This window comes from Heterodontus francisci, chromosome 1 (assembly GCF_036365525.1).
Source record: "Heterodontus francisci isolate sHetFra1 chromosome 1, sHetFra1.hap1, whole genome shotgun sequence".
In the NCBI taxonomy this organism is placed as follows: Eukaryota; Metazoa; Chordata; class Chondrichthyes; order Heterodontiformes; family Heterodontidae; genus Heterodontus; species Heterodontus francisci.
In genome coordinates, this window is record NC_090371.1 from 16,112,259 (window position 1) to 16,137,697 (window position 25,439).

Genomic DNA, 25,439 nt, shown 5'->3' on the forward strand with positions numbered 1-25,439 from the left:
TAGCAGCATGGATATGAAATTGGCTGTGACAGGAAACAGACAGTAGTGGCTAATGGATGTTTTTTGGGCTGGAGGAAGGTTAATAGAGGAGTTCCCCAGGAGTCAGTGTTGGGACCCTTGCTCGTCCTGATATATGTTAATGACCTAGATCTTGGTGTACAGGACGCAATTTCAAAATGTGCAGATGATACGAAACTTGGAAACACTGAACTGTGAGGAAAATAGTGTAGAACCTGAAAAGGACATAGACAGGTCGGTGTAATGGTAAAGTGGCAGATAAAATTTAATGCAGAGAAGTGTGAAGTGATTCATTTTAGTAGGAAGAACAAGGAGAGGAGCAGAGGGACATGGTGCACATGTGCACAAATTATTGAAAGTTGCAGGGCAGGTTGGGAAAGCAGTTAGTAAAGCATATGGGGTCCTAGGCTTTATAATAGGGACTTAGAAGGAAGACATAACAAGGAACTTATGATAAACCTCCATAAAACACTGGTTCTGCCTGAACTGGAGTATTGTGACCAGTTCTGGGCACCACACTTTAGGAAGGATGCAAAAGCATGAGATAGAGTGCAGAAAAGATTTACAAGAATGGTTCCAGGGATGAAGAACTTCAGTTATGTGGATAGATTCGAGAAGCTGGGTCTGTTCTCCTTGGAGAAGAGAGGGTTGAAAGGAGATTTGATGGAGGTATTCAGGAGAGGGGTCTGGACAGGGCAAAACTGTTCCCATTGGCTGAAGGATCCAGAACCAGAGGACACCGATTTAAGGTAATTGGGAAAAGAAGTAACAGCGGCATGAGTAAAAACTTTTTTACACAGCGAGTGGTTAGGATCTGGAATGCCTGAGAGTGTGGCACAGGCAGGTTCAATGGTGGCTTTCAAAATAGAACTGGATAATTATCAGAAGAGAAAAAGCTTACAGGGCTAGCATGGACACAATGGGCTGCATGGTCTTCTATGCTGTAACCATTACATGGTTCTATGAGGCAACAGGTGGGGCAATGGGGCAGACCGCAGGTGTGGGAATGGGCGAGACAGCAGATGGGGGAATGTGGGAGACACCAGGTGGGGGAATGTGGGAGACACCAGGTGGGGGAATGGGAGAGTCAGCAGGTGGGGGAATGGGGGAGACAGCAAGTGGGGGAATGGGGGGAGACAGCAATTGGAGGAATGGGGAGGCAGCAGGTGGGGGAATATGGGGAGGCAGCAGGTGGGGGAGTCAGCAGGTGGGGGAATGGGGGAGACAGCAGGTGGGGGAATGGGGGAGACAGCAAGTGGGGGAATGGGGGTAGACAGCAAGTGGGGGAATGGGGGGAGACAGCAATTGGAGGAATGGGGAGGCAGCAGGTGGGGGAATGGGGGGAGTCAGCAGGTGGGGGAATGGGGGGAGTCAGCAGGTGGGGGAATGGGGGAATGGGGGAGACAGCAATTGGGGGAATATGGGGAGGCAGCAGGTGGGGGAAAGGGGGAGACAGCAGGTGGGGGAATGGGGGAGACAGCAAGTGGGGGAATGGGGGAGACAGCAAGTGGGGGAATGGGGGGAGACAGCAATTGGGGGAATGGGGGGAGTCAGCAGGTGGGGGAATGGGGGGAGTCAGCAGGTGGGGGAATGGGGGGAGTCAGCAGGTGGGGGAATGGGGGAGACAGCAAGTGGGGGAATATGGGGAGGCAGCAGGTGGGGGAATGGGGGAGGCAGCAGGTGGGGGAATGGGGGAGACAGCAAGTGGGGGAATGGGGGAGACAGCAATTGGGGGAATGGGGAGGCAGCAGGTGGGGGAATGGGGGGAGTCAGCAGGTTGGGGAATGGGGGAGGTCAGTAGGTGGGGGAATGGGGGAAGTCAGTAGGTGGGGGAATGGGGGAAGTCAGCAGGTGGGGGAATGGGGGAAGTCAGCAGGTGGGGGAATGGGGGAGTCAGCAGGTGGGGGAATGGGGGAGTCAGCAGGTGGGGGAATGGGGGAGTCAATAGATGGGGGAATGGGGAGGCAACAGATGGGGGAAGTTAGTAGGTGGGGGAATGGGAGAGGCAGCAGGTGGAACAATGGGGGAGACAGCAGGTGGGGGAATGGGGGAGTCAGCAGGTGGGGGAATGGGGGAGTCAGCAGATGGGAGAATGGGGGAGTCAGCAGATCGGAGAATGGGGGAGACAGCAGATGGGGGAATGGGGGAGTCAGCAGATGGGGGAATGGGGGAGACAGCAGGTGGGAGAATGGGGGAGACAGCAGGTGGGGGAATGGGGGAGACAGCAGGTGGGGGAATGGGGTAGACAGCAGGTGGGGGAATGGGGGAGTCAGCAGGTGGGGGAATGGGAGAGTCAGCAGGTGGGGGAATGGGAGAGTCAGCAGGTGGGGGAATGGGAGAGTCAGTAGGTGGGGGAATCAGCAGATGGGAGAATTGGGGAGGCAGCAGGTGGGGGAAATGGGAGAGACGGCAGGTGGGGGAAATGGGGGAGACGGCAGGTGGTGGAAGTCAGTAGATGAGGGAATGGGGGAGATGCAGCTGGGGGAACAATGGGGGATAAAGCAGGTGGGGCAAGGGGGGAGGCGGCAGGTGGGAGAATGGGGGAGGCAGCAGGTGGGGGAATGGGGGAGTCAGTAGATGGGAGAATGGGGGAGGCAGCAAGTGGGGGAATAGGGGAAGTCAGTCGGTGGGGGAATGGGGGAGATGGCAGGTGGGGGAATGGGGGAGACGGCAGGTGGGGGAAATGGGGGAGACGGCAGGTGGGGGAAATGGGGGAGACGGCAGGTGGGGGAAATGGGGGAGACGGCAGGTGGGGGAAATGGGGGAGACAGCAGGTGGGGGAAATGGGGGAGACGGCAGGTGGGGGAAGTCAGTAGATGAGGGAATGGGGGAAGTCAGTAGATGAGGGAATGGGGGAGATGCAGCTGGGGAACAATGGGGGAGAAAGTAGGTGGGGCAAGGGGGGAGAAGGGGGAGGCAGCAGGTGAAGAAATTGGGAGGTGGCAGGTGGGGGAATGGGGACGTCAGTAGGTGGGAGAATGGGGGAAGTCAGTCGGTGGGGGAATGGGGAGGCAGCAGGGGGGGGAATGGGGGAGTCAGCAGGGGGGGGAATGGGAGAGTCAGCAGGGGGGGGAATGGGAGAGTCAGCAGGGGGGGGAATGGGAGAGTCAGCAGGGGGGGGAATGGGAGAGTCAGCAGGGGGTGGAATGGGGGAGTCAGTAGGTGGGGGAATGGGGAGGCAGCAAGTGGGGGAAATGGGGGAGAAGGCAGGTGGGGGAAATGGGGGAGACGGCAGGTGGAAGAAATGGGGGAGACGGCAGGTGGGGGAAATGGGGGAGGCGGCAGGTGGGAGTATGGGGGAAGTCAGTAGGTGGGAGAATGGGGGAAAGTCAGTAGGTGGGAGAATGGGAGGTCAGCAGGTGGGGGAATAGGGAGACAGGTGGGGGAATGGGAGAGTCAGTAGGTGGGGGAATGGGGGAAGTCAGTAGGTGGGAGAATGGGGGAAGCCAGTAGGTGGGAGAATGGGGGAAGTCAGTAGGTGGGAGAATGGGGGAAGTCAGTAGGTGGGGGAATGGGGGAAAGTCAGTAGGTGGGGGAATGGGGGGACAGCAGGTGGTGGAATGGGAGAGTCAGTAGGTGGGGGAATGGGGGAAGTCAGTAGGTGGGAGAATGGGGGAAGTCATTAGGTGGGAGAATGGGGGAAGTCATTAGGTGGGAGAATGGGGGAAGTCAGTAGGTGGGAGAATGGGGGGAGTCAGTAGATGTGGAAAATGGGGGAGATTGCAGGTGGGGGAATGGGGGAGTCAGTAGATGAGGGAATGGGGGAGATGCAGCTGGGGGAATGGGAGAGGCAGCAAGTGGAACAATGGGGGAGATGGCAAGGGGGGAGGCAGCAGGTGGGAGAATGGGGGAGGCAGCAGGTGAAGAAATTGGGAGGGGGCAGGTGGGACAATGGTGGAGGCGACAGGTCGATGAATGGAGAGATGGCAGGTGGGGGAATGGGGGAAGTCAGTAGGTGGGGGAATGGGGGAAGTGGGGGAAGTCAGTAGGTGGGGGAATGGCGGACGTCAGTAGTTGGGGGAATGGGGGAGACGGTAGGTGGGGGAAATGGGGGAGACGGCAGGTGGGGGAAATGGGGGAGACGGCAGGTGGGGGAAATGGGGGAGACGGCAGGTGGGGGAAATGGGGGAGACGGCAGGTGGGGGAAATGGGGGAGACGGCAGGTGGAAGAAATGGGGGAGACGGCAGGTGGGGGAAATGGGGGAGACGGCAGGTGGAAGAAATGGGGGAGACGGCAGGTGGAAGAAATGGGGGAGACGGCAGGTGGGGAAAATGGGGGAGACGGCAGGTGGTGGAAGTCAGTAGATGAGGGAATGGGGGAAGTCAGTAGATGAGGGAATGGGGGAGATGCAGCTGGGGGAACAATGGGGGAGAAAGTAGGTGGGGCAAGGGGGGAGGCGGCAGGGGGGAGAAGGGGGAAGCAGCAGGTGAAGAAATTGGGAGGTGGCAGGTGGGGGAATGGGGGAAGTCAGTAGGTGAGAGAATGGGGGAAGTCAGTCGGTGGGGGAATGGGGAGGCAGCAGGTGGGGGAATGGGGGAGTCAGCAGGGGGGGGAATGGGAGAGTCAGCAGGGGGGGGGAATGGGAGAGTCAGCAGGGGGGGGAATGGGAGAGTCAGCAGGGGGGGGGAATGGGAGAGTCAGCAGGGGGGGGGAATGGGAGAGTCAGCAGGGGGGGGGAATGGGAGAGTCAGCAGTGGGGGGGATTGAGAGAGTCAGCAGTGGGGGGGAATGAGAGAGTCAGCAGGGGGGGGAATGGGAGAGACAGCAGGGGGGGGAATGGGAGAGTCAGCAGGGGGGGGGAATGGGAGAGTCAGTAGGGGGGGGAATGGGAGAGTCAGTAGGGGGGGGAATGGGAGAGTCAGCAGGGGGGGAATGGGAGAGTCAGCAGGGGGGGGAATGGGAGAGTCAGCAGGTGGGGGAATGGGAGAGTCAGTAGATGGGAGAATGGGGGAGGCAGCAAGTGTGGGAATAGGGGAAGTCAGTAGGTGGGGGAAATGGGGTAACAGCAGGTGGGGGAAATGGGGTAACAGCAGGTGGGGGAAATGGGGGAGAAGGCAGGTGGGGGAAATGGGGGAGACGGCAGGTGGGGGAAGTTAGTAGATGAGGGAATGGGGGAGATGCAGCTGGGGGAACAATGGGGGAGAAAGCAGGTGGGGCAAGGGGGAGGCGGCAGGTGGGAGAATGGGGGACGTCAGTAGGTGGGAGAATGGGGGAAGTCACTAGGTGGGAAAATGGGGGAAAGACAGTAGGTGGGAGAATGGGAGGTCAGCAGGTGGGGGAATAGGGAGACAGGTGGGGGAATGGGAGAGTCAGTAGGTGGGGGAATGGGGGGAATGGGGGAAGTCAGTAGGTGGGAGAATGGGGGAAGTCAGTAGGTGGGAGAATGGGGGAAGTCAGTAGGTGGGAGAATGGGGGAAGTCAGTAGGTAGGAGAATGGGGGAAGTCAGTAGGTAGGAGAATGGGGGAAGTCAGTAGGTGGGAGAATGGGGGAAGTCAGTAGGTGGGAGAATGGGGGAAGTCAGTAGGTGGGGGAATGGGAGAGTCAGTAGGTGGGGGAATGGGAGAGTCAGTAGGTGGGGGAATGGGGGAAGTCAGTAGGTGGGGGAATGGGGGAAGTCAGTAGGTGGGAGATTGAGGGAAGTCAGTTGGTGGGAGAATGGGGGGAGTCAGTAGATGGGAGAATGGGGGAGGCAGCAGATGTGGGAAATGGGGGAGATTGCAGGTGGGGGAATGGGGGAGTCAGTAGATGAGGGAATGGGGGAGATGCAGCTGGGGGAATGGGAGAGGCAGCAGGTGGAACAATGGGGGAGATGGCAAGGGGGGAGGCAGCAGGTGGGAGAATGGGGGAGGCAGCAGGTGAAGAAATTGGGAGGGGGCAGGTGGGACAATGGTGGAGGCGACAGGTGGATGAATGGAGAGATGGCAGGTGGGGGAATGGGGGAAGTCAGTAGGTGGGGGAATGGGGGTAGTCAGTAGGTGGGGGAATTGGGGAAGTCAGTAGGTGGGGGAATGGGGGACGTCAGTAGGTGGGGGAATGGGGGACGTCAGTAGGTGGGGGAATGGGGGAAGTCAGTAGGTGGGGGAATGGGGGAAGTCAGTAGGTGGGGGAATGGGGGAAGTCAGTAGGTGGGGGAATGGGGAGGCAGCATGTGGGGGAATGGGGAGGCAGCATGTGGGGGAATGGGGGAGTCAGTAGGTGGGGGAATGGGGGGAGTCAGTAGGTGGGGGAATGGGGGGAGTCAGTAGGTGGGAGAATGGGGGAGGCAGCAGGTGGGGGAAATGGGGGAGAGGGCAGATGGGGAAATGGGGGAGTCAGTAGATGGGGAATGGGGGAGTCAGTAAGTGGGGGAATGGGGAGGCAGCATGTGGGGGAATGGGGGAGTCAGTAGGTGGGGGAATGGGGGAAGTCAGTAGGTGGGGAAATGGGGGAAGTCAGTAGGTGGGGGAATGGGGGAGGCAGCAGGTCGGGGAAATGGGGGAGAGGCCAGATGGGGAAATGGGGGAGTCAGTAGATGGGGAATGGGGGAGTCAGTAGGTGGGGGAATGGGGGAAGTCAGTAGGTGGGAGAACGGGGGAGGCAGCAGGTGGGGGAAATGGGGGAGAGGGCAGGTGGGGAAATGGGGGAGTCAGTAGATGGGGAATGGGGTAGACAGCAAGTTTTTTGGGGGATGGTGAAGCAGAAGCAGCAGTGGTGGCTGGGGAATCAACAGGTGGGATAAGGTAAGGCAATAGGCGGATGTTTTGGGGTGGAGACAACCCCTACAGTCGATGATCTTGATGACGGCCACCGGTTCCTACAGGCTTTGCCAAGGTTCTCATGTGGCCCATTCACTGGCTTTCTTCACCCTTTAGCAAGTTTTCTGTTTCACAAATATCACAGGAAATCTCTGGATTAGGCGTGGGAGGGGAGATTCCTGATTGGCTGCCGTAACCTTGGCGGAATCTTCATTCAGTGTTTCCGCCAATCTTCCAATGTCCAATCAGGAGACACCTGACGGAAGAATTCTACCTGTTATGGAATGTGAACATCACTTAACTATCTCGTGTTCGCTCCTGAAGCACCATGTGAGCTTTTGTGGCTTTTTCCCCATTTGTATCTGTGTTTTAGCCCTCCCTTTCCTTCCCTTCCCCTTGCTCTATTCCTTCTTCAATATTGTTCATCTGTCCACACCTGTAGTATTACCTGCTCTTCCCATAGGTGCTGATTGACCTGCTGAATGTTACCAGCATTTGCTAATTTAGTTTCAAATTTCTACCACTGGAGTTTGTTTCACTCGTGTTCCATTCCCATCTATGACTTTTTAAAGACTTTTTTAAAAAAAAATCACTCTCAGGATATAGGTATTACTGGTAAAGGCCAGTACCAGTTTGAGACAACTAAGTGTTTTGCCAGGTTACTTCAAACAGCAGTTAAGAGTCAACCACATTGGTGTGGGACTGGAGTCACATATAGGCCCAGAGCGTGTAAAAACAGATTTAATTCCCTAAAGGACGCCAGCGAATCTGTTGGGTTTTCATGACAATCTGACAGCTTCATTGTCACTCTCACTGTTTTCTAGATTTTTAAAACTGATATATTGAGTTTTGAACTGATATGTTCTGGATTACTAGTCCAGTAAGATAACCACTACACTACTGAGGCAAAGTTTGGGCAGACTGCTTAAAAAAATGACTGCCCAACTGAAAAGCTTTATTCAACAAGAGGCTCACTTACTTTATATTCCCCCAGATCCTCAATCTCCTTATTAAGCTGAACCAGCTCAGCTTCTTTTTCTATTTGTGTCATTTCTAGTTCTGAAGAAAGCAGAGAAAAAAATTAGATGCACGGGCATTTCAAACCCAGCTTTGTGACTGTGCGCATTTAGTGAACTAGCATCAATATAATAAATATTAATAAATTACACTTAAGCTAAAATATTTTCTGTGTTGCATGCCAAAGTAATACTTGCATTGATAGAGCACCTTTCACATCATCAGGAAATCACAAGCCCAAAAGCCACTGTCCAATTGGATAAAAAATTGGCTTAAGGACAGCGAGTTGTAGGAAATGTTTGTTTTTCAGACTGGAGGATGGTAGACAGTGGTGTTCTCCATGGGTCAGTGCTGGGACCGCTGCTTTTTTTTTGCCATATATAAATGACAGGATCTTGGCAGACAGAGTAGAATTTCAAAATTTGCTAATGACACCAATTTGGAGGTGCGGCAAACAGTGAGGATGATATGAACTGCCTGCAACAGAGCACAGATAGGCTAGCAGAATGGGCAGACAAGTGGTACATGGAATTTAATATCGACAAGTGTGAGCTGATGCATTTTGGCAAAAGAAACAGGGACAGGCAATATATACTAATGGAACAGACTAAAGGAGATTGGTAGAAGGATCAGAGGGGCCATGAGGAAAAACTTTTTCACCCAGAAGGTGGTGAATGTCTGGAATTCACTGTCCAGATTGGTGGTGGAGGCAGAAACCCTAATTTCATTTAAAAGGTACCCGGACCTGGACCAGCACCTGAAGCGCTGTAACCTGCAAGGCTACGGACCAGGTGCTGGAAGGTGGGATTAGATTCGGCGGCTAGTTTTTTCAGCTGGCACAGACATGATGGGCTGAATGGCCTCTTCTGTGCCGTAACTTTCTATGGTTCTATGGAGTGTGCAGGAACAGAGGGACCTGGGGGGTGCATGTGCATCGATCTTGGAAGGTGACAGGACATACAGAGAAGGTGGTTAGTACAAGTGTTAAAGTGGTTAATGGATCTTGGGCTTCATAGAGACATTCAGCACAAAAGTAGGGAAGTTATAAAGCTCTGGTTAGGCCTCAACTGGAGTCTTGCATCCAGTCTGGTCACCACACTTTAGGAAGCCTTGAGAGGCTGCAGAGGAGATTTACCAAAATGGTTCCAGGGATGGGGGAATTTTAGTTCCAAGGTTAGGTTAATGCCCTACAGTCATGTGTTCAAATTACCGTGGCAGCTGATGGAATTTAAATTCAATTAATTAATTTTAAAAATTGGAATTGAAAGCCATGAAACTATCATCAATTATCATGAAATCCTATCTAGATCACTAATGTCCTTCAGGGAAGGAAATCTGCTGTCTTTATCCGGTCTGGCCTACACATGACTGACTCTTAAATGCCCTCTGAAATGGCCTAGCAAACCACTCAGTTGTCAAGGGCAATTAGGGATGGGCAACAAATACTGGCTTTACCAGTGATACCCACATCCCATGAAAGAATAAGAAAAAGCTGGGGTTGTTCTCAGAACAAAGGAGGGGAGATTTAATAGAAGTGTACAAGATTATGACAGGCTTAGATAAGTTAGACAAGGAAAAACTGTTCCCATTAATTAATGGTACAAGTACTAGGGGACACAGATTGAAGGTTTTGAGAAACAACTGCAGGAGGGGAAAACATCAGCAGCCAGAGCAGTGGCACCACGGCTGGCACTGTTGTTCAGTAGGGAGGGACAAAGCGTAGAAGAGCAATAGTTATAGGGGACTCTATAGTCAGGGGCACAGATAGGTGCTTCTGTGGACGTGAAAGAGACTCCAGAATGGTACGTTGCCTCCCTGGTGCCAGGGTCACGAATGTCTCTGAACGGACAGGGGGCATTCTGAAGGGGGAGGGTGAACAGCCAGAGGTTGTGGTACACATCGGTACCAATGACATAGGCAGGAAGAGTGACGAGGTCCTGCAGGGGGAGTTTAGGGAGTTAGGTAGAAAGTTAAAAGACAGGACCTCTAGGGTTGTAATCTCGGGATTACTCCCTGTGCCACGTGCCAGTGAGGCTAGAAATAGGAAGATAGTGCAGCTAAACATGTGGCTGAACAGCTGGTGTAGAAGGGATTGTTTCAGATATCTGGACCATTGGGATCTCTTCAGGGACAGATGGGAAGAAGGATAGGTTGCATCTAAACTGGAGGGGCACAAATATCCTGGCTGCGAGGTTTGCTAGCGTCACTCGGGAGGGTTTAAACTAGTGTGGCAGGGGGGTGGGAACCAGAGCAAGAGGACAGCAAGTGAAATAAATGAGGGGGAACTAGTAAAAAAGGCCAATAAGACTAAGAGGAAGAGCAGGCAGGGAGATGTTGCTGAGCACAGCGGGACTGGTGGTCTGAAGTGCATTTGTTTCAATGCGGGAAGTATAACAGGTAAGGCAGATGAACTAAGAGCTTTGATTAGTACTTGGAACTATGATGTTGCTATTACAGAGACTTGGTTGAGGGAAGGACAAGATTGGCAGCTAAATGTTCCAGGATTTAGAAGCTTCAGGTGGGATAGAGGAGGATGTAAAAGGGGTGGGGGAGTTGCATTACTTGTTAAGGAGAATATCACAGCTGTACTGCGGGACACCTCAGAGGGGTCGTGCAGTGAGGCAATATAGGTGGAGCTCAGGAATAGGAAGGGTGCAGTCACGATGTTGGGGGTTTACTACAGGCCTCCCAACAGCCAGCGGGAGGTAGAGGAGTAGATATGTAGACAGATTTTGGAAAGATGTAAAGGTAACAGGGTTGTTGTGGTGGGTGATTTTAACTTCCCCTATATTGACTGGGACTCACTTAGTGCTAGGGGCTTGGATGGGGCAGAATTTGTAAGGAGCATCCATGAGGGCTTCTTGAAACAATATGTGGATAATCAAACTAGGGACGGGGCTGTACTGGACCTGGTATTGGGGAATGAGCCCGGCCAGGTGGTCGAAGTTTCAGTAGGGGAGCATTTCGGGAACAGTGACCATAATTCCATAGGTTTTAAGGTACTTTTGGATAAGGATAAGAGTAGTCTTCGGGTGAAGGTGCTAAATTGGGGGAAGGCTAATAATAACAATATTAGGCAGGAACTGAAGAATTTAGATTGGGGTGGCTGTTTGAGGGTAAATCAACATCTGACATGTGGGAGTCTTTCAAATGTCAGTTGATTAGAATCCAGGACCAGCATGTTCCTGTGAGGAAGAAGGATAAGTTTGGCAAGTTTCGGGAACCTTGGATAACGCGTGATATTGTGAGCCTGGTCAAAAAGAAAAAGGAAGCATTTGTAAGGGCTGGAAGGCTAGGAACAGATGAAGCACTTGAGCAATATAAAGACAGTAGGAAGGAACTTAAGCAAGGAGTCAGGAGGGCTAAAAGGGGACATGAAAAGTCATTGGCAAACAGGATTAAGGAAAATCCCAAGGCTTTTTATACGTATATAAAGAGCAAGAGGGTAACTAGGGAAAGGGTTGGCCCACTCAAGGACAGAGAAGGGAATCTATGTGTGCAGCCGGAGGAAATGGGCGAGGTACTAAATGAGTACTTTGCATCAGTATTCACCAAAGAGAAGGTCTTCTTGGATGATCAGCCCAGGGAAGGGAGTGTAGATAGTCTCAGTCATCTCATTATCAAAAAGGAGGAGGTGTTGGGTGTCTTGCAAAGCATTAAGGTAGATAAGTCCCCAGGGCCTGATAGGATCTACCCCAGAATACTGAGGGAGGCAAGGGAAGAAATTGCTGGGGCCTTGACAGAAATCTTTGCATCCTCATTGGCTACAGGTGAGGTCCCAGAGGACTGGAGAATAGCCAATGTTGTTCCTTTGTTTAAGAAGGGTAGCAAGGATAATCCAGGAAATTATAGGCCAGTGAGCCTTACGTCAGTGGTCGGGAAATTATTAGAGAGGATTCTTCGGGACAGGATTTACTCCCATTTGGAAACAAACGAACTTATTAGCGAGCGGCAGCATGGTTTTGTGAAGGGGAGGTCGTGTCTCACTAATTTGATTGAGTTTTTTGAGGAAGTGACAATGATGGTTGATGAAGGAAGGGCAGTGGGTGTTATCTATCTGGACTTCAGTAAAGCCTTTGACAAGGTCCCTCATGACAGACTGGTACAAAAGGTGAAGTCACACGGGATCAGAGGTGAGCTGGCAAGATGGATACAGAACTGGCTCAGTCATAGAAGACAGAGGGTAGCAGTGGAAGGGTGCTTTTCTGAATGGAGGGATGTGACTAGTGGTGTTCCGCAGGGATCAGTGCTGGGACCTTTGCTGTTTGTCGTATATATAAATGGTTTGGAGGAAAATGTAGCTGGTCTGATTAAGTTTGCGGACGACACAAAGGTTGGTGGAGTTGAGGATTGTCAGAGGATACAACGGGATATAGATCGGTTGGAGACTTGGGCGGAGAAATGGCAGATGGAGTTTAGTCCGGAAAAATGTGAGGTAATACATTTTGGAAGGTCTAATGCAGGTGGGATGTATACAGTAAATGGCAGAACCCTTAGGAGTATTGACAGGCAGAGAGATCTGGGCGTACAGGTCCACAGGTCACTGAAAGTGGCAATGCAGGTGGATAAGGTAGTCAAGAAGGCATACAGCATGCTTGCCTTCATTGGTCGGGGCATAGAGTATAAAAATTGGCAAGTCATGCTGCAGCTGTACAGAACTTTAGTTAGGCCACACTTAGAATATTGCGTGCAATTCTGGTCGCCGCACTACCACAAGGACGTGGAGGCTTTGGAGAGGGTACAGAAGAGGTTTACCAGGATGTTGCCTGGTCTGGAGGGCATTAGCTATGAGGAGAGGTTGGATAAACTCGGATTGTTTTCACTGGAACGACGGAGGTGGAGGGGCGACATGATAGAGGTTTGCAAAGTTATGAGTGGCATGGACAGAGTGGATAGTCAGAAACTTTTTCCCAGGGTTGAAGAGTCAGTTACTAGGGGACATAGGTTTAAGGTGAGAGGGGCAAAGTTCAGAGGGGATGTGCGAGGCAGGTTCTTTACACAGAGGGTCGTGAGTGCCTGGAACTTGCTGCCGGGGGAGGTGGTGGAAGCAGGTACGATAGCGACGTTTAAGAGGCATCTTGACAAATACATGAATAGGAAGGGAATAGAGGGATACGGTCCCCGGAAGTGCAGAAGGTGTTAGTTTAGGCAGGCATCAAGATCGGCGCAGGCTTGGAGGGCCGAATGGCCTGTTCCTGTGCTGTACTGTTCTTTGTTCTTTGAGGAATATGTGGAAGCACTTTTTTAAGCAGCAGGTGGTAATGACCTGAAACTCGCTGCCTCCAAGGGTGGTGGAAGTGGAGATAATTGACGACTTTAAAAAGAAATTGAAGCAAACTGACTTGCAGGGTTATAGGGATCGAGCTGGGGAGTGGGAGTGACTGGACAGCTCCGTGGAGAGCCAGCACAGACTCAATGGGCCAAATGGCCTCCTCTGTGCCATAAATGACTTTATGAAGTGTCGTCATTGTTCGGTAGGAAACACAGCACAAAGCAAGATCCCATAAACAGTAATCAGGTTGATTCAGGGATCTTCCCTTTTTTCCAAACAATGCAATGGAATCCTTTATGTTCTCCTTACCTCATTTGAAAGACAGCACCTCCGACAATGTAGCACTCCCTCAGTTACTGCACAGTGTCAGCTGATATCATGAGCTCAAGTGCAGGATTGAGGCTTGAACCCACTACCTGCAGACTCAGGTGAGGGTGCTACCAACCAAGCCTGCCTCCGACAACCATCAGCACTAGTAACAGACCTGTACACAGCCAGGGTCAAGCTCAAAATGCTTTTCCCAGAAACAACCCACGTTTAGAAGGACAAACATCCACAATCATATACCTTGGCTGTTTGCCACAGTTCAAGGGATGTTTAATACCAAACAGGGTTACCAACCCTAAGTGCATATATTCCTGGAGGTTTAATCATATGACCTTCAGCTGCCAACCACAATTCCCTCAATTGGTTCATCCTCATGGCACTCTGCATTCACAGCCAATCGAAAAGCAGACAAGCTCTTAATTACCTGATTGGTTGATGCTTGACCGTCAAACAGCCTTTTTATATCCTGTCTCTCAAAATTTTTGCCGGCTGCCTGCAATCGAATAGCTTGGGTGAAGTGGAACCGTGCTCCAACACGAGTCGGTGGCTTTGAGGAGAGTCGAAGGGGAGGAAAGAAAAATTAGAGTCTGGTTTTTACTGCAGGAGATGTGAGGTGACCAGAAACAAGAACCTGAGCTGGGGATGCATGTCACGAGAGGGGTTACATCAACCACTTGGAAATCACACCGGGGCACACAGTATCCTGAGGCTGGGAGTGTGGCACTTGCGTTGGGTTCTGGGCTCCTTTTGTATTGCGTGCTGTTCATGCTGCACCTGAGGGCGGTTTTGCACTCGGACCCAAGCTCAAGGAACTGATTTGCATGAGTCTAAACTGACTTCAGCCCTTGGAATGGATTCCCAAGGTTGTAAGAAGTATCTGGATCAGTGCACCACTTACTGGTCAGCTCTGAACTAGTTACTAATCTGTTCCAAACTACCTCTTTACGCTGTTGGTTCTTGCCCATTAGCATCTGGCCTTAGGTTGCCCTATACTGAAATCAGTTGGGTTATACAACAAACTGCCTTGCATTTTCTGGGTTGGGCTGTGCTCATTTGGGGTTGCAGCAACAGGGCTACATTCGGACTGGGTTCCCTCGATGTAGAAGAAGCAAAACTCAGCTATTTATCGTGTCTTCTTCTCTCTTACCTGGTTGCCTGTGCTGGGAGAGGAGGAGACTGGTCCTGGCTGTGTCCTCCCTGCTCTGCCACTCTTTCCCTTTCGCCTGTCGACATCCAGAAATGGGTCACCTGGTTGTTATGGAATCCAAGTGATCTGTTCTACCATTTTACTGCCTGAGGGCAAAGGTGATGTTTACCCTTCTAATGTCTTGGGCGGAGACATGAATAAAATAGGAGCAGACTCACAGAATTGTTACAGCAGAAGGAGGCCATTCGGCCCATCGTGTCCACATCAGCTCTCCGAAAGAGAAATTCACTCAGTTCCATTCTCCTACCTTCTCCCCCTAATGCTGCACATTCTTCCTTTACATATAACAGTCTAATTCCCTTTTGAATGCTTCAATTGAACTTGCCTCCACCACGCTCAGGCAGTGCATTCCAGACCTTAACCACTCACTGTGTGAAAAAGATTTTCCTCATGTCACTTTTGCTTCTCTGACCAAATGCTTTAAATCTATGCCCTCTCATTCTCGATCCTTTCACAAGTGGGAACAGTTTCTCTCTGAAAACTCTGTCCAGACCCATCATGATTTTGAATACCTCTATCAAGTCACCTCTCAGCATTCTCAAAGTCCTTATGGGATGAAAACGCAGTCCTAAATGCCTGTGGTGATATTCATTTATACTTATAATGCAAATCCAGCAATATTTTGACACTCATGAACAGGAGGAGGTCATTCAGCCCCTCAAACACGTCCCACTCAATTGGATCAGAGCTGATCTTCTTAACTGCCTTGGATCTGTAACCCTTAATACCCTTACCCAACAAAAATCTATCAATCGTAACAGCAATGAGCATTTATATAGCTCATTTAATGCAATAAAACATCCCAAGGTGCTTCACAGGAGCATTATAAAGTAAAAATCTGTCCTAGGTCCAACCATCTTCAGCTGCTTCATCAATGACTTTCCCTCCATCACAAGGTCAGAAGTGGGGATGTTTGCTGATCACTGTGGCGTTCAGCACCATTCACGACTCCTCAGATACTGAAGCAGCCCATGTCCACATGCAGCAAGACTTTGTCAACATTCAGGCTTAAGGTGATAAGTGGCAAGTAACATTCGCGTCACACAAGTGCCAGGCAATGACTATCTCCAACAAGAGAGAATCTAACCATCTCACCTTGACATTCAATGGCATTACCATTGCTGAATCCCCTACCAACAACATTCAGAAACTGAACTGGAGCAGCCATATAAATACTGTGGCTACAAGAGCAGGTCAGAGTTTGGGAATTCTGCAGTGAGTAACTCACCTTCTGACTCTGCAAAGCCTGTCCACCATTTACAAGGCACAAGTGAGGAGTGTAATGGAATATTCTCCACTTGCCTGGATGAGTGCAGCTCCAACAACACTCAAGAAGCTCAATGCCATCCAGGACAAAACAGCCCGCTTGACTGGCACCCGATCAATAGTCTAGAGGTAACAAAGGCATGGATAAAGGTTTCAGCAGCAGATAGGCTGGAGCAGGGGCAAATTTGGGTGATGTTATGGAGATAGAAATAGGCGGACTTAGTAATGGCGTGCATATGTGCTCAGAAGCTCATCTCGGGGGTCAAATATGACACTGAGTGTCAGCTGTGGCTTAGTTAGTCGCGCTCTTACCTCTAACTCAAGATTCTGGATTCAATTCCCACTTCAGGCCTTGAGCACAAAAATCAAGACTGATACTCCAGTGCAGTACAGACGGAGGTGCCTTCTTTCAAATGCAATCTAAAAATGAGACACCCTCTCAAGTGGATGTAAAAGATCCCATGGCACTATCTTGAAGAAGGGCAGGAGAATTCTCCCCTGTGTTCTGACCAATATTTATCTCTCAATCAATATCACTAAAACAGATTATCTGGTCATTACCACATTGCTGTTTGTGGGAGCTTGCTGTGCACAAATTAGCCGCTGTATTTCACACATTACAACAGTGACTACACTTCATAAGTACTTAATTGGCAGTAAAGCACTTTGAGATGCCTGGTGGTCCCGAATAGGGCTACATAAATGCAAGTCTTTCTTTCTTTCAGGTTTGCAAACAGTTAAAAAATTTAAAAGAAATGAGAAATTTTCAATTGACCGTCAACATCAACAGCTTTTTGGGGGAGAGAGTTCCAGATTTCCACAACCCTTTGTGTGAAGAAGTACTTCCTGACATCATCGCTGAATGGCCTAGCTCTAATTTTAAGGTTATACCCCCTTGTTCTGGACTCTGCCCAACAGAGAAAATAGTTTCTCTCTGTCTACCCTATCAACACCTTAGAGCAAACCTCACTTCAGGGCTTTGGAAAGGGTGCAGAGGAGCTTTACTGAAATGGTTCCAGTGATGAAGGATTTCAGTTGTGTGGTGAGACTAGAGAAACCAGGATTTTACTCCTCAGAGTCAAAGGGTGATTTAATAGGTGTTCAAAATGATGAAGAATCTGTTTCCATTTGCAGGAGGGTCATTAACCAGAAGACACAGATTTAAGATAATTGGCAAAGAACCAGAGGGGAGATGAGGAGAATTTTTTTTTTTACACAGTGAGTTGCAATCTGGAATGCTCTGCCTGAAAGGGTAGAAGCAGATTCAATTGTAAATTTCAAAAGAGAATTGAATAAATACTTGGAAAGATTTGCAGGGTTATGGGGGAACAGGAGAAGTGAGGAACTAATAGGACAGATTTTTCACACAGCCAGCACAGGCACGATGGGCTAAACGTGCTGTAAGATTTCATCAACAGCTACTTGTACAGAATTGTGACTGGATTGGTGAGAATACGGGAGTGGTGGATGAGAAGTGAGCACGATTGATGGGTGCACTATCTTCATTTGAACATACCTTGTTTCTGTGCCTCAAATTGAGCCATTATTCTCTCCTTTGCTTCCCTGATTTCTTCTTGTGGTTCTGATCATTCAGGGTGATGATCTGATTCTGCCTTTTCTCAGTTCTTTTTGCCATCTGTACTATGTATTCATGCTAAACCAGATTAGAATGAAAATGTGTGAAAGCAAAAAAGTTTACAAAGTGATGTTTACTTGTACTCATACAAAAATGCTGATTTAATAAAGAGCATTGCAATCTTCAGTAACACCGTTTATATATGGGATATTGCATAGTCTGTTTTGTGTTATATCCCAGTAACAACCCGATGGGATCAGGTGGTTTGTATATGGGATAATGCATAGTCTGTGGGTGATAAACATGGTGGTGTTCATTTTTTTTTAAAAGAAAATTAAAATTCTTTTCAAGTCAATTTTTAATCTTTAAAAAGCGCGAAGGCAATCTTAATCCTCCGTCTCTCCTCTTCTCACTCGGTGTACATTTACACAGTGGTCTTGATCCAAATGGGAAATAATTCATGGAGAGATTTAACGATAATGTTGAGGACTGTGAAATATCACTGTCAGCTATTCCTAGGCCAGTTGGGAATGGAGATTAAAGACCTGGGGTAGGATTTTCCCTGTAGGCTTCAGCAGCAAGTCATCAGAGTCAAATGGGGGTCAGAAGCCCACATGATGGAAGGAACAGTCACCCGGCAATGAATCTTCCCCAAATTGTCCAATTACTAGCCAGAGGATGGGCTCGCTGTCCAGTTAACGATGGCGAGCGGGCTCTGAAAGATGGAGAGGCAATACGAAGCTCTGCAGCACTGATGAAGCAGCAGGCTGCCTTTTCAGGTAAGTAAGAAAGAGGGTACCCTAAGATGGTGGCGCCCTCCCTCCAATTTTTTTAACTTTTACATAAAAATTCCCCTCAGCAGCCGGGCCACCATTGTGGAGGGGGAGCCTCTCAACAGGGTGGCCTGCAGCTGCAGCTAAAGCCAGGCAGGCTAATGTCTTGAGTGTTGGCCCCTCTGGTCTCCTGCCAAGAGGCCACCTCCAGGCAGCTGCACTGTTCCCCAACGCCTCCTGGAGCCTGGAGGCCGACTGGAAAATTCTAGCCTTAATAGTCCTTCAGCAAGCTGAATTGGTTATCTACAGCTTGCAGGCGGGAAGACCACTGTCCCCCCAATCTGCCTCCGGGAAGATGGCCCGGGAATGGGATGGTGTTGGGAAATTGGCACACTGGACGGGAATTTACGTGCCTTCCCATCTCCGTGCCCGCCCTATCGGGCCTAAAAATTCACCCCTGGATGCTTTTAAGAGGCAGACGGATTGTGCTGTTAATTGTGAAAACAGAGCAGTAAGGTGTACTGCTCAGCAAGCTGGCAAGAAGAGGTGACGGGTTCCACAGTTTCAGACTATCTGATAGGTCTGGAATTCCACACAGAGCCTCAGTCAGCTGACCTTAGAATCACAGAATCAAAGAGGCCATTCTGCCCATCATGCCTGTGCCAGCTCTTTGAAAGTGTTCGAAGGGGTCGTCAACAGTGCTAACAAGCGCATTAGCTCAGTAATAACTTGCTCATTGATGTGCCAGGCAATGACCATCTCAAACAATAGAGAATCTAACCATCTCCCCTTGATGTTCAATGGCATTACCATTGTTGAATCCCCTACTATCAACATCCTGGGGATCACCATTGACCAGAAGCTGAACTGGACCAGCCACATAAATGCTGTAGCTACAAGAGCAGGTCAGAGGCTGGGAATTCAGTGGTGAGTAACTCACCTCCTGACTCCCCAATGCCTGTCCACCATCTACAAGGCACAAGTCAGGAGTATGATGCAATACTCTCCACTTGCCTGGATGGGTGCAGCTCCAACAACACTCAAGAAGCTTGACGCCATCCAGGACAAAGCAGCCCACTTGATTGGAACCCCATCCACCACCTTAAACATTCACTCCCTCCACCACTGACACACAGTGGCAGCAGTGTGTACCTTCTACAAGATGCACTGCAGCAACTCACCAAGGCTCCTTCAACAACACCTTCCAAGCCTATGACCTCAACCACCGAGAAGGACAAGGGCAGCAGATGCATGGGAACACCCCCACCTGCAAGTTCCCTTCCAAGCCACACACCATCCTGATGTGGAACTATATCACTGTTCCTTCACTGTTGCTGTGCCAAAATTCTGGAACTCCCTTCCTAACAGCACCGTGGGTGTACCTACACCCCAAGGACTGCAGCGGTTCAAGAAGGAACTCACCAACACCTTCTCAAGGGCAATTAGGGAGGGGCAAAATTGCTGGCCTAGCCAGCGACACCCACATTCCCCAAATGAATAAAAAAATTTAACTCCATAGCCCTGCAAGATTTTTCCCTTCGAGTATTTATCCAATTTTGTTTTGAAAGTCACTATTGAATCTGCTTCCACCACCATTTCAGGCAGCGCATTCCAAATTATAACAACTCACTATGTAAAAAAAAAATCTCACCTCTGGTTCTTTTGCCAATTATCTTAAATCTGTGTCCTCTGGTTATCGAATCTCCTGCCCCTTATTTGCTCTAACAAAACTCCTCATGATTTTGAACTGCTTTTATTAAAAGAAAGCAATCTGCCTCCCTCTAATGGTTACAATCCTGTACTGTGACAGCCTTTCAAATCCCACCCACTAAACTGAATTGGAGACAAAATCAACATACTTAGCTTAACAGAAAAATGTCACATTGCAGCTTCACAGGAGTATAATTAGACAAAACTGGGCAATGAGCCAAAGAGATGTGGGGGTGAACAAACACTTAGTCAAAGAGGTGGGTTTTAAGGACAGTCTTAAAGGAGGAGGTGGAGGTGTTTAGGCAGCAAAATCCAGAGCATATGTCCCAGACAGCTGAAGCCACAGGTGGGGAGAGGAGAGGAGTCAATGCGCAAGGGGCCAGAGTCAGAAGATTAGTGAGTTTTGGGGCTGGGTTTTAGGTGTAGGAGGTTATGAAGGGATTTAAATACAGGATGAGAAATTAACATTCGAGGCGTTGTTGGACTGGGAGCCAGTGTAGGTCAACAAGCACAGGGGTGATGGGTGAACAGGGTTTGTTGCGAGTTACAATATTAGCAGGAGTACTTTGGATGAGCTGAAGTTTATCTGGCTGGAGTTTTTTTTCATTCATTCTTGGGATGTGGGCGTCGCTGGTTAGGCCAGCATTTATTGCCCATCCCTAATTGCCCTTGAGAAGGTGGTAGTGAGCTGCCTTCTTGAACCGCTGCAGTCCATGTGGGGTAGGTACACCCACGGCGCTGTTAGGAAGGGAGTTCCAGGATTTTGACCCAGCAACAGTGAAGGAACGGTGATATAGTTCCACATCAGGATGGTGTGTGACTTGGAGAAGAACTTGCAGGTGGTGGTGTTCCCATGCATTTGCTGCCCTTGTCCTTCGAGGTGGTAGAGGTCGTGGGTTTGGAAGGTGCTGTCTAAGGATGATGCACACTGCTGCCACTGTGCGTTGGTGGTGGAAGGAGTGAATGTTTGTGGATGGGGTGCCAATCAAACGGGCTGCTTTGTCCTGGATGGAGTTGAGCTCCTTGAGTGTTGTTGGCGCTGCAACCATCCAGGCAAGTGGAGAGTATTCCATCACACTCCTGATTTGTGCCTTGTAGATGGTGGACAGACTTTGGGGAGTCAGGAGCCGCATGATTCCTAGCCTCTGACCTGCTCGTGTAGCCACGGTATTTATATGGCTACTCCCATTCAGTTTCTGGTCAATGGTAACCCCTTGGATGTTGATAGTGGGGGATTCAGTGATCGTAATGCCATTGAATGTCAAGGGGAGATGGTTAGATACTCTCTTGTTGGAGACGGCCATTGCCTGGCACTTGTGTGGCGCAAATATTACTTGCCACTTATCAGCCCAAGCCTGGATATTGTCCAGGTCTTGCTGCATTTCTACACGGACTGCTTCAGTGTCTGAGGAGTCGCAAATGGTGCTGAACACTGCACAATCCACAAACTTCCCCACTTCTGACCTTATGATTGAAGGAAGCTCATTGATGAAGCAGCTGAAGATGGTTGGGCCTAGGATACGACCCTGAGGAACTCCTGCTGTAATATCCTGGAGCTCAGATGATTGACCGCCAACAACCACAACCCTTTTCCCCCTGATTCCCATCAACATCAGTTTTTCTGGGACTTGATGCTACACTTGGTCAAATGCTGCCTTGATGTCAAGGGCAGTCACTCTCACCTCACCCCTGGAATGCAGCTTTTTTGTCTTGGTTTGGACCAAGCCTGTAATGAGGTCAGGAGCTGAGTAGCCCTGGTGGAACCCAAACTGAGCATCATTGAACAGGTAATTGGTGAGTAAGTGCCGCTTGATCGCACTGTCAAGGACACCTTCCATCACTTGCTGATGACTGAGATGGGGTGAGAATTAGCCAGAAGGATTTCTCCTATTCACTGTGGACAGGACATACTTGGGCAATTTTCCACTTAACCTGTTCTGATGAAGGGTCACTGACCTAAAACATTAATTCCGTTTCTCTCACTACAGATGCTGACAAACCTGCTGAGTACTTCCAGCATTTTCTGTTTTTATTTCAGATTTCCAGCATCCGCAGTACTTTGCTCTTCGATTTTCCACATTGCCGGGTAGATGCCAGTGTTGTAGCTGTACTGGAACAGCTTGGCTAGGGCCACAGCCAGTCTGGAGCACAAGTCTTCAGCAGTGTGTGATTGTATGAGTCTGTGACTGCCTCTGCCTATCCATTTTGTGTGCACCTGACTTTATCTGTATGTCTGTTTATGACTTTCTCAAATTTAAAATGCTTATCTTGTGTTAAATTCCCTCCATGATCTTGCCCCTCTCTATCTCTGTAATCTCCTCCCAGTCCTACAACCCTCCAAGATACCGGTGCTCCTCCAATTCTTACCTCTTGCGCATCCCCAGTTTTAACTGCTTCACCATTCGTAGCTGCGCCTTCAGCTGCCAAGGCCCTAAGCTCTGGAATTCCCTTCCTAAAATTCTCTGTCTCTCTCTACACTGCACTCTCCTCCTTTAAGATGCTCCTTAAAACTACCTCTTTGACAAAGCTTTTGGTCATCTGCCCTAATATCTTCTTATGTAGCTCAGCATCAATTTTTTTTATTCATTCATGGGATGTGTGTCGCTGGCTAGGCCAGCATTTATGGCCTGTCCCTAATTGCTTTTAGGAAGGTGGTGCTGAGCTGCCTTCTTGAACTATTGCAGTCCTTGGGGTGTTGGTACACCAACAGTGCTGATAGGAAGGGAGTTCCAGGATTGTGTCTGATAATGCTGCTGCAAAGTGCCTGAGATTGTTTTTTGATGCCTATATAAACACCTTGTCATATTCTTCTCTCTTTGTCTTTCTTCTCTCGCTCCGTGCATGTCTCTTTCTGCACATTTCTCTCTCTCCATGTGACTCTTTGTACAATCTCTCCCTGTCCTTATTTATGAATTTCTCTCTCCCTCCCCTGATGTGCTGCTAACTCTCTCTCTGGCTGTGCCCCTCTCTCTGTCTCTCTGCTGTACCTCTATCTCTAAAGCAGCCTGTCTGATTGGCACACATTCCACCACCTTCAACATTCACCACTGATGCACAGTGGCAGCAGTGTGTACCATCTACAAGATGCACTGCAGCAACTCACCAAGGCTTCTTTGACAGCACCTTCCAAACCCGCGACCTCTACCACCTAGAAGGACAAGGGCAGCAGATGCATGGGAACACCACCACCTGCAGGTTCCCCACCAAGCCACACACCATCCTGACTTGGAACTATATCGCCGTTCCTTCACTGTCACTGGGTCAAAATCCTGGAACTCCCTTCCTAACAGCACTGTGGGTATATCTATACCACACAGACTGCAGCGGTTCAAGAAGGCAGCTCACCACCACCTTCTCGAGGGCAATTAGGGATGGTCACCAAAGGCTGGCCTAGCCAGCGATGCCCACATCCGATGAACAATTTATTTTCAAAAGGCCCTATTCCCCTGTCCCAAGGTCCTGATCCCCTGCCCATGGTACAAACCACTCTCTAGCTGTGCCATGCGATGACGGGCTGTGTACTTACAGTTTCCAGGCGTGTCTGCTGTGCCTCCTTTTCTAAGAACTCATTCTCCTGCCGCCTGAGGAGCGATGGCTAAAGAAAGTTATCAGCAAACCACTTCTCTTAAAAAAACAAAGGCATCGTGTTTCAGCAGGAGCTAAGATCAAAAAGATCAGTACAGGTGAGGGAGACCATTTAGCCCATTGGTTTTATCCTGCAGTGCCCCCCTCCAAATAGCACTCCTTCATTCCCCTGTTTATATGGATACTGGAAGGCCCTGCCTCCATCTCTAGAAGAGCAACAGGAGAGGGAATTCCAGCTCTGGCATCATCCCAAGGTCTAGAGAGCAGCAGTTGATCTGTCAAGGGAAAAATGGGCCATCAAAGACAAAGTCACCACTGAAGCAGTCCTTTCTAGGGCAAACATGCCAAGTATGCTAGTGGTAATCAAGCAAAGAAGGCTTCACTGGCGATGAAAGATGGCCGCATCCCCAAGGATATGCTATATGGGGCCAAGAGACCAGGAGATTCAAGGATGCTGTCAATAGAGACATGAAACCTCTCACATCAGTCATGACAAGTGGTAAACGCTAGCTGACGATCGATGCAAATGGTGACACCAGATGTGGGCAGGAATTCGCCACCACCATGACATATGGTTTCAGAAGCTCCAGACACCAGCCCTCCAAACAAGGCATCAGCAGAGATCATCCCGCACCACTGGCAAGGGACAACTGCATGCGTGGCACTTGTGGCAGACTTTGCCTTTCCAGAATCAGCTTGTTCAGCCATTAAAAGAGGTGCAGCAGATGATCTCATCTGACCTCACCAAAGCTCCGAGGCGAGATTCCCATCATCTCTCGCAGATGGAAGTATGCCAGCCTGTGTGGGCCGTGTCCAGGAGAACCACTGTCATAAAATGCAGCTGCATGTTCAGTAAAGCTCAGCAAAGGATACAGCTTATAAATCTTTATCTTCAGTTGTTTAAGCTCTTTAACAATTTCATCGTACCTTTCAAAAATAAACACAAAAATTTTAAAGATTTCAGAATAATCATTCAAATTCTCAAATTAATTTATCACATAACTCCTCCATGACTTGTCCATGGCAATTAACAGTTGACCACACTGTCTTTCCCCATCCTCCTCTCACCCAGCCCTCATACTAACCTCTAGTGTAAATGTTTCCATCCTTGGCCCTCATTTGTAGGCTGCTCCTTAGAGACATTTGAAACGGGCATGAAAGTAGTGGAGCTCCCTCTACACTGTCCCATCAAACACTCCCAGGACAGGTACAGCACATGTTAGATATAGAGTAAAGATCCCTCTACACTCTCCCACTATACTGCCTGTCTGATACGGAAAGTGTTCCATTCCTCAGTACGGCCCTTTGCCATAGACAGACTGAAATAATATAAGCTCATGATTCTGCAACTGATATCAGACCTGGATACAGTCAAAAGACCGAAGAAGGATGCATTAATATAGCACCTTATCAGCTTTCTCAAAGCAGTTAGCATGGGATGGATTACTCCAAAGTGTAGGCTGGCGTCCTGGGAGACAGATCTAATTCTCTGGGGAGACTTGGTTTGAATTTGCTGTGAATTTTGATCTTGTGCATACAACAGGTGTTGGGTGATGTTGCAAACGGGTTAGCCCTCAGTTCATTCTGCTTGCATCTAACTCTCTAGGACATCACTGAGGGACACCTCATTCCACTGTCAGAGGGGTGCTGGATGGGCGATTAAACCAAGATCCCATCTTTTTTTTTATTAGTTCCTGGGATGTGGGCATCGCTGGCTAGGCCCGCATTTAGTGCCCGTCCGTAATTGCCCTTGAGAAGGTTACAGAGTCATAGAGTTATACAGCACAGAAACAGGCCCTTCGGCCCACCATGTCCATGCTGGCCATCAAGCCTATCTATTCTAATACCATTTTCAGCACTCGGCCCGTAGCCTTGTATGCTATGGTGTTTCAAGTGCTCATCGAAATACTTCTTAAATGTTGTGAGGGTTCCTGCCTCTACCACCCCTTCAG

General features: G+C 49.5%; 1 protein-coding gene across 9 annotated transcripts in view; it reads right to left on the reverse strand.

The window, feature by feature from the left end:
- LOC137373915 (coiled-coil domain-containing protein 166-like) overlaps nt 1–25,439 on the reverse strand; it is a 73,677-nt gene that overhangs the window by 27,337 nt on the left and 20,901 nt on the right. For 2 of the 9 annotated variants that reach the window (XM_068039726.1, XM_068039812.1), the window contains exons 2-3: nt 17,360–17,497; nt 7,734–7,813 (exon numbers count right to left, since the gene is read on the reverse strand). In XM_068039726.1, the coding sequence (XP_067895827.1) occupies nt 7,734–7,813; nt 17,360–17,387 (108 nt within the window). In that variant the 5' untranslated portion in view covers nt 17,388–17,497. Of the gene's footprint in view, nt 1–7,733; nt 7,814–7,981; nt 8,086–13,794; nt 13,918–15,805; nt 15,939–17,359; nt 17,498–23,428; nt 23,484–24,360; nt 24,415–25,439 lie in introns of those variants that run through there. The other 7 variants (XM_068040154.1, XM_068040001.1, XM_068039635.1 and 4 more) reach the window with 6 other exon arrangements.